Below are 14,199 nucleotides of genomic sequence, written 5' to 3'. Positions count from 1 at the left end.
CTATTTATGTGAGATTCAGTTGGCTCAGGCCTTGCTTTGGCCAGATTGATTGTGATCAGGTTGTGGTTGGACTGCCCTTGATTGGGTTGGAAACAGACTGGCCATAGCAGGATTGGTTACGGTAGGGTTGGCCATGGTTGGATTGGTTGTAGCTGAGTCAGTATTGGATTGGCCATGGTGGCACCGGCCTTGGGATTTGTTTATAAATTTTACCCAGAAGAGCTCTAGCTTACTTGGGATTCGCGGTTAAAGAAGGTATTATTAAGTTTGCAACAGTCAAACATTAAGAGGCAAAGAGCTCCACTCACCAAAGGAAAATCATGGAACACCATGGTGGAGGTTCTGGTGAAACCATGTTCTTGCTCAGACAGCCTTGTCAACATACTTTGCTTCTCTCGTCCCCATTTCCGCAAGTTCTCCTCCAACTACAAAGAAACTGCATGTCAGTCACTAGCTCATTTGAACCATCAAGCCATCCTGAATCACAAATAATTTTGCATTTCAATGAGGCCAAGACTGACTTTGAGACTTTATTGTCACATAAGATATAGGAGCAGACTTAGGCCATTTGGCTCACTGACCTTTCTCCTCCATTCTATTATGGCTGGTTCATCATCCCTTTCAATCCCACTTTCCTGTCCTTTCTTTGTAACCTTTGATGCCTTTACTATTCAAGAACTTATCAACATCGGCATTAAATATACCCAGTGACAATGAGGCCACTTTGCTAAATGATATGTGGTTGGTTTCAATTTGCACTGGAGTCTAAAATATGAACAGAAATTGGTGGTAATACTCACAAGTACATAGTCATAGTCATACTTTATTGATCCCGAGGGAAATTGGTTTTTGTTACAGTTGCACCATAAATAATTAAATAGTAATAAAACCATAAATAATTAAATAGTAATATGTAAATTATGCCAGGAAATAAGTCCAGGACCAGCCTATTGGCTCAGCGTGTCTGACTCTCCAAGGGAGGAGTTGTAAAGTTTGATGGCCACAGGCAGGAATGACTTCCTATGACGCTCAGTGTTGCATCTCAGTGGAATGAGTCTCTGGCTGAATATACGCCTGTGCCCAACCAGTCCATTATGTAGTGGATGGGAGACATTGTCCAAGATGGCATGCAACTTGGACAGCATCCTCTTTTCAGACATCACCGTCAGAGAGTCCAGTTCCATCCCCTCAACATCATTGGCCTTACGAATGAGTTTGTTGCTTCTGTTGGTGACTGCTACCCTCAGGCTGCTGCCCCAGCACACAATAGCAAACATGATCGCGCTGACCACCACAGACAAGTCAAAGTTAAATTTACTCTCAAATGCATGAGTACATGCATGCAAAGGTACAATTAAAATCTTGCTTACAGCAGCACCATAAACATATAGCACAGTTTCAGTATTTCGCAAAGCGGAGTTTCTTATTCGAACAGTCTGGTGTACTTCCAACACATCATGTGGATATTTCAAGTACAGTTGTAAATAAACTAATCTGGCAGAGGATGTGAATCAGCACGTCAGGAAAGAAAGCGGAAGGACTTAGAGGACGGTAGATGTCACAATTGGTAAGAACAAGCAGAAACAAGGTGGGGTGGACAGGATGAAAAGTGTATTTTTAATGCTAGGAGTATTATGATTAAGGGTGATGATTTTAGAGCATGGATCAGTACATGGAACTATGATAAGGTGGCCATAGCAGAAACTTAGTTGAGAGAGGGATAGGAGTGGGTGCTTAAAGTTCCAGGATTTTGATGTCTTTGAAAAGATAGAGAAGTAGGTAAAAAGGAGTATGGGTGGTTGTGGGGGAGGGAGGGGTGGAGTTGTGCTATTAATCAGGACAATATCACAGCTGCATTCAGAAAGGACATAATGGAGGGCCCTCTGTGTTAATATGGACAGAACTTAAAAATAAGAAAGTTTCTACCACTCTTATGAGATTATAATTACAGACCCTCAATAACCTGTGGGTCACATAGGAACAGATATGCAGGCAAATTAAGAAAGATGTAAGAAAAACAGGGTTGTTATAGTGGGTGACTTCAACTTCCCTAACAGAGATTAGGACATCCCTAGTGGTAGGACGTTTAGATGGCACAGAATTTGTTAGGCACATCTAGGAGGGTTTCTTAAATCAGTATGTATATAGTCCAACAGAGGAGATACTGGATCTGGTGTTGGGTAACGACCTTGGTCAATGGGAAAACAGGGCACTTCTTAAAGTTTACTGTAGCTATAGGTAAGTGTGGACCTAGCGGGACAGAATTAAATTGGAGCAGCACAAATTACATCAGGCAGCTACTGGGGAGAATTAATTGGGAACAGCTGTTTTGCGGCAAGTCCTTATCTGATGCGAGGATGGAGCTTAAAGACCAATTGTGTAGAAATTGCAGGACAAGTACAGCATGTTCCGGTAAGAAGCAAGGACAAGGATGATAAGGATGAATAAGGATGGAAAAGAACGTTGGAGCTGATAAATGTAGTCAAGAAGAGAAAGGAAACATACGTAAGGTTTACGAAGCTAAAACCAATAAGAGTCCTTAAGGATTATAAAGAAGTCAGAAAAGAACTCAAGAAGGGAATTATGAAATCCAGGAAGTGCCTTGAAGGATTAAAAAGAATCCAATTGCATTCTATATATCAAGGCAAGAGGATAACTAGGGAGTGATTGGCACCATCACGGATAAAGGAGGAAACATGTGCTTTGAGATGGAAGATATGGGTGAGGTCTTAAATGAGTACTTCATGTCAGTTTTATCAAAGAGAAAGACATGGAGAGTTGGGAGATCAGTGTGCAGCATGCTAATTTGCCATTTTGAGATAAAGAAGGAGGTAGTGTTGTGTCTTTTAAAAAACTTTAAAGTAGGTTAAAACCCCAGGGCCTGATGGGATATATCCCAGGTGACTGAGGAAAGCAAGGCATGAGATGGCTGAAGCACCAGCCAATATCATTGTGTCTTCTCTAGCTTCATGTAAGGTCCCAGAGGACTGGCAAGTAGCTAACCTTATTCCCTTTTCCAAGAAGGGAATAGGGATAATCCTGGAAATTGTTACCAGTGAGTCTGATGTCAATGATAGGGAATCACTGGAGAGAATTTGAAGGAATACGATTTATGAGTATTTAGAAAACTATGGCTTACTTAGTGACAATCAAAATGGCTCTGTGCAGGCAAGTCATATCCTACTAATTTGATGAGTTTTTCAAGTATGTGATGAAGGTAGAGCTGTGGAAGCTGTCTACACGGATTTTAGTAAGGCATTTGACAAGGTCCTTCATGGGATGTTCATCCAGAAGATTAAGATGCATGGGATCCATGGTGAATTGGCCGCTTGGATTCAGAACTGCCTTGCCCTTAGAGGGCAGAAGGTGGTGGTTAAGGAGCTTATTCGAACTGGTGGTCTGTGGTTAGTGGTGTTCTGCAGGCACCTGTACAGGGACATCTGTTGTTTGTGATGTATATAAATGACCTGGATGAAAATGTAGTCGGGTGGATTAGTAAGTTTGCACTTGATACAAAGATTGATAGTGTTGTGAGGAGCACAGCAGCCTGGCAAAGGATACTGAAGGATATAAATTAGTTGCAGGTATGGGCGTGGAGATAGCAGCCCATGTGATCCGGCCAAATGTGAAAGAGACATTACGCTGACAGTGGCAAGACCCTTAAAATGTTGACGTGCATTGCGATCTTGGTGTCCAAGTCCATAGCTCAATGAAAGTTGATACGGTGGTAAAGAAGGCTAAGTTTTTTACGCAGAGAGTGGTGAGTGCGTGGAATGGGCTGCTGGTGACGGTGGTGGAAGTAGATACCATAGGGTCTTTTAAGAGACTCCTGGACAGGTACATGAAGCTCAGAAAAATAGAGGGCTATGGGTAAACCTAGGTAATTTCTAAGGCAAGGACATGTTTGGCACAGCTTTGTAAGCCGAAGGGCCTGTATTGTTTTCTATGTTTCTATGTTTCTGAGGCATATAGCATGCTTATATATATTGGTTGAGGAATTGAGTTTAAGAGACAGGAAGTTATGTTGCAGCTTTATAAAATTCTAGTTGGGCTGGAGTATCACATCCAGTTCTGGTTACTGCATTAGAGCAAGGCTGTGCTCAGTGGTGGGGAGAGCTGTGCCTGTGCTGGTTATTGGAGTAATAACTAAAGGCCTTGACAACTGATTGGAAGAAAACCAAGAAAAAGAAACTACAGATACTGGAAACCTGAACTATCATAAACACAAAAATAATTCATGTTTTTGGGTCAAAGACCTTTATCGATTCTGTCAAAAGATCTCAGACTGGAAAAATTCATTATATTTCTCTTCCCACAAATGCTGCCTGACCTGCTGAGTGTTTCCATATTTCCTGTTTTTGTTACTGATTTGAGGATGTGGCTCCATACTTATTAATTGCATCTGGGAATTTACATTTATGTACTTTAAGAAGTGTGCATCTGTATTGGTGATCTTGAGATACTGGATTGTTCAGAGAGAAAAAAAAAACAAGTGGTTTCGTGGGAGTGGTCTTCCTGGAAGCACCATTTCAAACCTACCAGAATGTACCTAATAACGTGGTCACTGAGTGTATGTTCCAGTCTTCTGCTGATGTAGCCCATCCACTTCAATATTCAACATGTTGTGCATTCAGAAATGTTCTTCTGAACCCCACTGTTGTAACACGCTGTTATTTGAGTTACTGTTGTCTTCCCGTCAGCTTGAACCAGTCTACCCATTCTCCTCTGACTTCCCTCATTAACAAGGTGTTTCACCCACAGAACTGCCACTCACTGCACGTCTTTTGTTTTAACCTCTAGAGAACGTTGTGTGTGAAAACTCAAGGAGATCAGTCGTTTCTGAGAAACTCAAACCATCCCACCTGGCAGCAACAATCATTCCACTGTCAAAGTCACTTAGATCACATTTCTTCCCCATTCTGGTGTTTGGTCTGAACAACAACTGAATCTCTTGACCATTACTGCATGCTTTTATGCATTGAGTTGCTGTCCTGATTGGCTGATTAGATATTTGCATTAGCGAGCAGGTTTGCAGGTGTACTAATAAAGTGTACATACCAGAGTCTCCAGTGTTTGGACACGTCCCTGAGCTTTGTCCAACTGCACCAGCAAATTTAATTTCTCTGACTTGGCCAAGGATTCCTGTAAGGAAGAGCAGGCAGTTGCTTTGAATTTGTAGTTGGAGGATTCGCTCATAAAGGGTGAAATTAGAAATGCAGGGAATCTGAGATAAAACCAGAGAATAGACAGGAGCATTGTGCAATGTTGCCACAATAAGGCATTGGTTTTGATCGGTTCATTATTATTGTCACAGATACTGAGATATTATTTCATGTTGTAGGAGGTCAGATGTTTAAGGTTGTCTTAGAGTTGCTGGAAAGGGGATTTCATTTCTGAGTTAAAGCTGCAGGCAAAACCCAGGAGAAAAATGTTTAAAAACACAAGATATTCTGTGGAGAAACTCTATAGAGGTGCATAAACAGTTGACATTTTAGGCCAAGACCCTTCATCAAAACTCTGATAAAGGGTCTCAGCCCAAAATGTCAACTGTTCATTTCCCACCATACATGACAAATAAAGCTAATCTTCTTCTAATCACAATTGAATAAAATATTCCAAAACCTTGTTAGTCATTCCGTAGTCGATGAAATCACGGAAAATCCATGTCATGGGAGACCTTCTACCCATCTTGTTTGTACTAACCAAGTACTGAGGCCTTAATTCTGCAGGTCACAGCTCCTCAAGACCACATCTAAGTCGTATTTAAGTTGTATATTTTTAAGTGTTTGTGCATCCATCATTCAACGAGTTGAGTATCAAACTTCTCTGGGTGATAGATCTCTTCTTCTTTTCATCCAATTGTGACAATGTTGCATAGTGATTATCACTTCACTTTACAACATTTCTTGCCATTGTCTGTCAGGAGTTTATACATTCTCCCCGTGACTGCAAGGGGTTTCACTGGGTGCTCCAGCTTCCAACCACAATCCACTGCACAATTAGGGTTAGTGAGCCATGCTATTTTTCATAATTTAGAGGTACAGCACAGTTACAGACCCTTCCAGCCCAATGAGTGAATAACAAACCTACTAATCTGCATCTTTGGGATGTGGGAGGAAACCAAAGCACGCTGAGGAAACCCACATGGGGAGAACATACAAACTTCTTACAGACCATGATAGGAATTGAAATATGATTGCTCATGATGTAAAGTGTTAAACTAACTGCTATGCTACCGTGCTGCCTCATGTTGATGTTGGAAGTGTAATGACACTTGTGGGAAGCCAAGCTCAATCCCCACTGATATGATTCGATATGATGATGTGTTTCACTGTACCACAACCCCCCAGTATTGACCCTGTGGGGCAAGGTGCTTCCTGTTCCCTTTGTATTTTATGTCTTGGCCCTTTCCTTAGATCAACCTTACCTTGACAGAGTGAACTGGCTGCTGGACGATAATAGGTCCAGGCTGTATTCGTAGCCGTCCCAGTTCTTCCCGCAGCCGTGCGTTCTCCGCTAGCAACACCATCTCCACCTCCTTCTTCACAGTGTCTTCAGCAGCTCCTAATCAGAGGCAGACTGACTAAGGATTCTCCCATATAGACAATGGCCATTCAATCCCACAACCAGCTCTACTGCCCGCTTATATAAAATAGTTAACATCACAGACATTTAAATTCTACATTTTAAAACTATTAACAAGCCCAGAAAAAGTGGCCGTAAATTTCATTAAGTGTTAAGTTTTATTAAAATTTACTAGCACTATAGGATAATTAAAACAAAAACTTCATGCCATCTTAAAAGTTTCTTCTTCCGGGCAGTTAATCTGATCAACCATCCCCAGACTCCCCTCTATCTATTACCCTGTCATGTCACTGCACTTTTTATAATGCTGTTTGCATTATGAATATATATTTATATAAATGCTGCACATTTTATTCCATATCTATATTTTAAACTCTAACTTTATATAAATCTTCATTCTTTGTAATTGTTTATAGCACCACCTGTGTTGGCTGAACCAAAGGTTGTGATGAATCAGCATATAGGAGGGAGGTTGAAAATCTAGCTGACAGGTGCCTCAACAACTTTTCACTCAATGTCAGCAAAACCAAGGAGGTAGTCATTTATTTCAGGAGAAGGAAACCGGAGTTCCGTGAGCCAGTCCTCATCAGGGGATTAGAGATGAAGAGGGTCAGCAACTTTAAATTCCTTAGTATTATCATTTCGGGGTGTATGGGGCGTCAGGGAGGGGTAGCACCTCTGGTGGGGAAACATGTCGCATCCTTCTCAGGGCGGTTTGTCCACCTTTGGTCCCCACCTGGCACTCAGCTCTCACCTGTGGCTCCCCGTAGCTGTTTGCATGCGACAGCGGCCACACTCAGGGCAACGGCTTCGACAAGCTGGCTAAACCAGGTGAGGGTAGCCGATGGATCTCAAACCTTCGGTGAGATAGGGAGATGTCTATCCCAGCATGTGAAGACAGACTCTGGCGGATTGAGCGGACGAGACCAATGGAAGGTCCAACAGTCAAGAAGGCGGTCTCTGCAAGCGTCGTGGAACATGTAGAGCAGGACAAGACACAGAAGATGTCCTGGTCATCCACTGCGCCTAGTCTCATCTCCAGCCGTCTCGACTCTTGTCTTGCCACTGGATCCAGATGGGAATTGGGAAGAGAGAGTGGGGCTGACGCTGCGCAACTCTCCCTCACTTAAATCCAAATCAAGCGCTAGTCTCGACACCATCAAGCCGGTTGGTGGCGTAGCGGCATCAGCACTGGACTTTGGGGTGAGAGATCCTGAGTTCGAATCCAGCCAGCTCCCTTGCACGCTCTCCATCCGTGCTGGGTTGAGCGTCGAGCTAGCAACTCGACCTCGTAAAAAGTACTAATGGTGTCGAGGTCTTCATCGATGACGGTGGACGAACCTTATTATCATTTCAGAGGATCTGCCCTGGTTCCAGCACGTAAGAGCTATTATGAAGAAAGCATGTATTCACTACTTTTTTGTAGGCTTTTCAGTACAAGGGTATTGGTGGTTTCTTACCAGGCTGTGATGTAACCAGTCAATGTACTCTCCACCACACATCTATAGAAGTTTGTCAAAGATTTAGATAACATGCTGAATCTTCGTAAACTTCTAAGAAAGTAGAGGTATAGATGTGTGGTGGAGAGTACATTGACTGGTTACGTCACAGCCTGGTAAGAAACCACCAATACCCTTGTACGGAAAAGCCAACAAAAAATAGTGAATATGGCCCAGTCTATCACAGGTAAATCCCTCCCACCATTGAGCAGAAATATAACGACTGCAGTCACAGGAAAGCAGCATCCATCATCAAGGGCCCCCACTATCCAGGCCACGCTCTCTTATTGCTGATGCCATCAGAAAGAAGGTACAGGAACCTCAGGACTCACACCACAGGTCTGGGAACAGCTATTACCCATCAATCATCAGGCTCTCGAATCAGAAGGGATAACTTCACTCATTCCATCATTGAACTGTTCTTACAACCTATAGGCTCACTTTCAAGGACACTTCATCTCATGTTTTCAATATTTATTTATCTCTTTATCAATCTGATTATTTATTTTTTAGCTTTCTTCTTGTATTTGCACAGTTTGTTGTTTTTATTTGCACATTGGTTGTTTGTCCATCCTGCTGGGTGCGGTCTTATGTTGATTCAATTGTGTTTTTTGTATTGACTGTAATTGTGTTTAAAAAAATGAATCTCAGGGTTGTATATGGTGACAGATACATACTTTGATAATTAGTTTACTCTGAACTGTGAACTTTGGTATCAAGAACAATGGAACCTCTTGACCATGTCGGCATGCTTTTATGCATTGAGTTGCTGCCACAAGTCTGGCTGTTTATAAGTTTTCATTGATGACCAGGTGTACAGGTCATTACCTAATCCAGTGGTCACAGAGTACATGGCAAATTGAGTTATCCTTGATCCTTGCTCCCCCCATAAGTGAAGAACAAAACCAAGGGTCAGGCCAATGAGTCCAACAATTTGGCTTTGCACAGTTGCACAACAGGTAGAGCCACTGCCTTGCAGCTGGAATGACCTGGTGTTTTCTGTGTGACTGTGCTGGTTTTCTCTGGGTGCTCCTTTTTCCTTCAACATCCCAAAGATATGCAGGTTAATTTGAAGTTGCAAGCCTGCTGTGACTGTGATGGACAGCGCACATTTGAGGGGCCAAATGGCCTACTCTCACTCCTTTATCATGTCCCAATTAACTTACCTGTGTGTTTTATGGAAACACCATGCCCTTCCCTTCGTCTCTCTTTCAATTTCTTATCTAAAATATTCTCCATTTTCTCGATAATCTGCAATATGAAAGCAACACAGAGATCCATTAGAAGCTGTTCACATGGATGGGGTAGGGTGTTATTCTGCAAAATCTAACACAGTGTCCTCAACAGGCCCAACTCATCTAGGGCAAGCAAGTTGCCAACCCAAGCCAGTCCCATTTGCCTACTTTTGACCAATACCTTTCCTATTCAAGTACCTGTCCATGAACATTATGAACATCAATTTTCCCTCTCTCTGCCTTCTCTCGTTTTCATTCCCCATTTTGGCTCCCTTCTTACCCCTTCTCTTCTCCTTAACTGCCATCAGCTTCCTCTGGTGCTCTCCTCCTTCCCTTTCTCCCATGGTTCACTGCTCTCTCCTATCAGATTCCTTCTTGTTTGGCTTTTCACCTCTGGCACCTTTCACCTCCAAGCTTTTTAGATCACCACACCCTCCCCTACGCACCCACCTTCCCTAGGAAATGATCTCAACTATCATCTGCCACCTTGTCCTCCTTTCCCTCTCCTCGTCTTCGTCTTCTGGCATCAGCCCCTTCCTTTCCAGTCCTTATGAAGGGTCTCAGCCCAAAATGTTGACTGCTTATTCCCCTCCATAGATGCACCCTAACCTGCTGAGTTCCTCCAGCATTTTGTGTGTTGTGTGGATTTCCAGTAATCTCCAATGATCATGTACCTGTCTGAATGTCTTTTAACTGTACCACCTCTACCACTTCCTCCGGGCAGCTCATTCCACATTCCCAGCATTCTCCATGTTGAAAAAATTGGCCCTGAGATCCTATTTAAAGCATTCCTCTCCAACCTTAAACCTATACTCTCTAGTTTTACCCTACCCTACTACCCTACTCTGGGAAAAAGACTGTAACCGTCCACCTTATGATTTTATTTATCTCTGCAAGATCACTGCCTCAGCCTCCATTGCTCCAGGGGGCAAAAAAAGCCTCAGCCTATCCAGCTCTCCTTATAACTGAAAAACTTGAGTTGAAAGAAGAGGATGGATAAGCTAGGGCTTTGTGGAAATAAATTTGAAACATTGGAATCTTCATGTATTTATTCTTGTAACGTGACAAAATCCCGGAGTGCTTTGCTATAGGCAAAGTGTATATGTGACTGAAGACATGTAAAGTTCTGATCATTATGTCACCAAGAGGAAAGTAACGAAGGGGAAGATTGGTGTATTGTGTGGCCTTGAACAGAAGTGAAATAAGACTGCAGCTGCTGAATGGGAGAGAGGGGCTGAGACAGCTGGAACAGATAACAGCCAAAGAATTGTCTAAAAACGAACTTCATAAGCTATAACATAGGTGATGCCTGCCATTCGTTGTGAGGAGTGGAGATGGACTTCCCTTGGCAAGTAATAAATGTACTTTTAATAGATCCACTCTGAGTTTATTTTGTTTTGTTATAAGACCTAGCAAAAGGTACATGACAGCTTTTTTCCCTCTGGAGCAAATAAGGCTGAGGGGTAACTTTACTGATGTGTTATAAAATCATGCGACTTTTGATAGTCTGATAAAGTATGCAGTTGCAGCCCACAAAAGTGAGAAAAACATGACCACAGGGAGATTTTCTGCTCTTCTTTTGTGGTAAGAAGAATAAACCTAAATATCCTAAATATGTAAGTGTAGTCAAAATCATATGTTGACTCACAGAAAACACAGGGCAGGTTACAATGTAAAACACTTAAGTACAAAACAGAGGGCCACAACTGGAAGTTGGTGAGTAAAAACAAGTCCAAAAAGAAATTCAGAAGAATTATTCTAAACCCTAGGTGACAGTTCAAACACTAAAACAGTTTGAACAGCCAGTGTTACCATTTCTTGTTGCCGTATGGTGTCTTCCAGAATCTTTGACTTGCGTATTTTTTCCTGGTACTTCTGTAGTGCTGCGTGCTGTTGTTGATGGGCTTTCTGCAGGCGCAAGAGTTCAGTCTCACGGTCGTTCTTCTGTAATCATCGACATAGACACCAAAAGCTTAGAGACTCAGATACCCACACTCTTCCAGCTGTATCAGTGGTTTACTTCATTCCCTTTGATTAAATTGTAGATATGTGGATCATGGATATCTTGCAGACACAAGAGTCCAACGATCCTGGCCCAACATATCGACATAATTACGAAGAAGGTATGTCAGTAACTATATTTCATTAGGAGTCTGGTAAGATTTGGTAAGCTACCAAAGACTCCAGTAAATTTCTACAAATGTACCATGGAGAGCATTCTGACTGGTAGCATCACTGCTTTGTATGCAGGAGCCACTGCACAGGATCAGAAAAAGCAGCAGAGGGTGGAAAACTCAGCCAATTCCATCACAGGTGATAATATCCTCACCATTGGTATTGGCACATGGCCATGTGATTAAGGTGTTCGCCTAGTGATTTGAAGGTCACTAGTTCGAGCCTTGGCTGAGGCAGCGTGTGTGTCCTTGAGCAAGGCACTTAACCACACATTACTCTGCGACGACACCAGTGCCAAGCTGTATGGGTCCTAATGCCTTTCCCTTGGACAACATCGGTGGTGTGGAGAGGGGAGACCTGCAGCATGGGCAACTGCTGCTCTTCCATACAATCTTGCCCAGGCTTGCGCCCTGGAAACTTTCCAAGGTGCAAATCCATGGTCTCATGAGACTAATGAATGCCTCACCATTGAAGACCTCTTCAAAAAGCAATGCGTCAAATAGGCAGCATATATCAAGTAGATCCACGACACCCAGGCCATGTTCTTTTCTCATTACTCCTTAAGGGATGAACCCATGAATGCCACCTCACTATATCCGCTCTCTTTTTGCACTACTTGTTTACCTATTTGTATATATTTCTTATTGAAATTTATAATTTATTTTATGTATTGCACTGTACTGCTGCCACAAAACAACAAATGTTATTACACATATCGGTGATAATAAACCTGATTCTGATTCTCATTCCAAGATGCTGGATTCTGAAAATGCACACAAAGGCTGAGACCCTTCATCTGGACTGAAAGATAGAGGGGCGCCAGTCAGTATAAAAAAGTGGAGGGAAGAGAGTGGCTCCACCAATTACCTACCACCTCTTCTTCCACCATTCTATACTGGCTATCTCCATCTAGATTAAGTCTTCCTCGTCAAACAATGAAGGGTCTCAGCCCAAAACATTGACCAATCATTCCTCTCCATAGATGCTACCTGGCCTGCTCAGTTCCTCCAGTATTTTGAGTCTGTTACTCTAAAATGGCAAGAAGCCTGTTCCCAAAGTAATTGGAAAATGTTAACAACAGGAATTCTGCAGATGCTGGAAATTCAAGCAACATACATCAAAGTTGCTGGTGAACGCAGCAGGCCAAGCAGCATCTATAGGAAGAGGCGCAGTCGACGTTTCAGGCCGAGACCCTTCGTCCTTGGGACGCCCTTCGTCCCAAGATGCTGCTTGGCCTGCTGCGTTCACCAGCAACTTTGATGGAAAATGTTAAACATGTTTGCATTAAACATCCTAATATTTGGGTTCCATACACATAAACCATACAACCTATCTGTCAGGCTGGCATATGCACTCTCCCACTCTCCACCCAGCCAACAGGAATCACCTGCCACTCGTTTATAACTCATCGCCTGCAGCCTATTTAAACCCAACTCTGATCCACAGTCCTTCTTCACTTCTCAAACCAGCCAGCTTCATCCAGTTGCTCCTAGTCTTCAGTTACCTTGTTGCCATTTGTGTTTTGTATCTGTTCTCTCTTGTTTTGTGGCACCTCGTGGCTTATTATATTGCAGTTTATTATCAAAGTTATCACTCACCGCTAAGTTGCCTCCACTGCTCTCCTTTTGGGTCAAGCCTGCTCTACGTTTCCTGACACTATCACAGCACGGCCAAGCACTAATTATCCATAAATTGCTTTGCAATATAATGGCATGTCCTTCCACACATACAAATCACATCTGTCCAAATCTATCCTCCTCAGGTAAATCATCACTTGCATCCTCCCTGACACCCTTCCAAGTTAGAAATACCTTTGTCATCGCTGGTCTAAATCCATGAGGTCCCAGCACAACAGCACCGTGGAAGTCAGAAGTTCCAGAAACGGACTCAACAAGAGCTTCTCAAATGCCAATTAATATCCCCACCAATCCCATTCCCTGCACGTCACCCTTGCCAATGAAGCACAAATCCTATAGACACCTATAAATAACGAAACCTTCTCAGGGAAATTGGACAATAAATCCAAAGTTGACGGTGCATCAGATAAGTCATGTTCACACAAAATACTTCCCTTCTTTTAGCCTGCTCCTGGCATAGGATTCGCACCACAGCAATCCCTTCAGTCTCATCCCTTCCCTCCACATCCCCCTGTGCCCCCACCACTCACTCTCTCTCACTTGCCCATGAACTCCGCTTTGAGCTGTTGAGGCGCCGAGGTTGAGAACCTTAAGTTCCTAGGAGGGAACCTCGTCAATAGCCTGTCTTGATCCAACTACATATTGAACCAAGAAAGCTCATCCATAGCTCTATTTCCTCAGGAGGTTACAGAAATGTGACCCATTAACCCGTACTTATGTATATTGATGTAGCATAGGTAGCATCCTATCCAGATGCATAACAACTTAGCATGGCAACTCCTGTGCATGTGGACACATCGCAGGAATTAGCTTCCCTTCCATGGACACTGTCTATACCTCTTGCTGCCTCAGTGAAGTGTAACCCGGGTTAATTAAACCCAAGGATGTAATATTAGTAAGTTCTACCTGCGGAGGGATAAAAACGAGGTTTAGCGATTAAAAAAAGAGAATTTGGAACAAAAAGTTCTATGCAAGAAGTGGCATTGCCTGATACAGGATGGACAAGGAGAGAAACGCGGCAACGATTAGAAGCTGAAGACATGAACTGTTATGAGTGGAATTAGTAAT

General features: G+C 42.9%; 1 protein-coding gene across 1 annotated transcript in view; it reads right to left on the bottom strand.

Annotated features, from left to right (window-relative positions):
- ccdc33 (coiled-coil domain containing 33) overlaps positions 1–14,199 on the bottom strand; it is a 355,995-nt gene that overhangs the window by 2,265 nt on the left and 339,531 nt on the right. Inside the window, exons 18-22 of the mRNA XM_063070154.1 lie at positions 11,132–11,263; positions 9,251–9,335; positions 6,428–6,564; positions 5,059–5,142; positions 309–425 (exon numbers count right to left, since the gene is read on the bottom strand). Of these exons, the coding sequence (XP_062926224.1) occupies positions 309–425; positions 5,059–5,142; positions 6,428–6,564; positions 9,251–9,335; positions 11,132–11,263 (555 nt within the window). The remainder of the gene's footprint in view (positions 1–308; positions 426–5,058; positions 5,143–6,427; positions 6,565–9,250; positions 9,336–11,131; positions 11,264–14,199) is intronic.

The sequence above is a fragment of the Mobula hypostoma genome, chromosome 18 (assembly GCF_963921235.1).
Source record: "Mobula hypostoma chromosome 18, sMobHyp1.1, whole genome shotgun sequence".
Taxonomy (NCBI): Eukaryota; Metazoa; Chordata; class Chondrichthyes; order Myliobatiformes; family Myliobatidae; genus Mobula; species Mobula hypostoma.
Note: the sequence above shows the minus strand (reverse complement) of the source record. Positions and strands in the feature narration are given on the sequence as shown.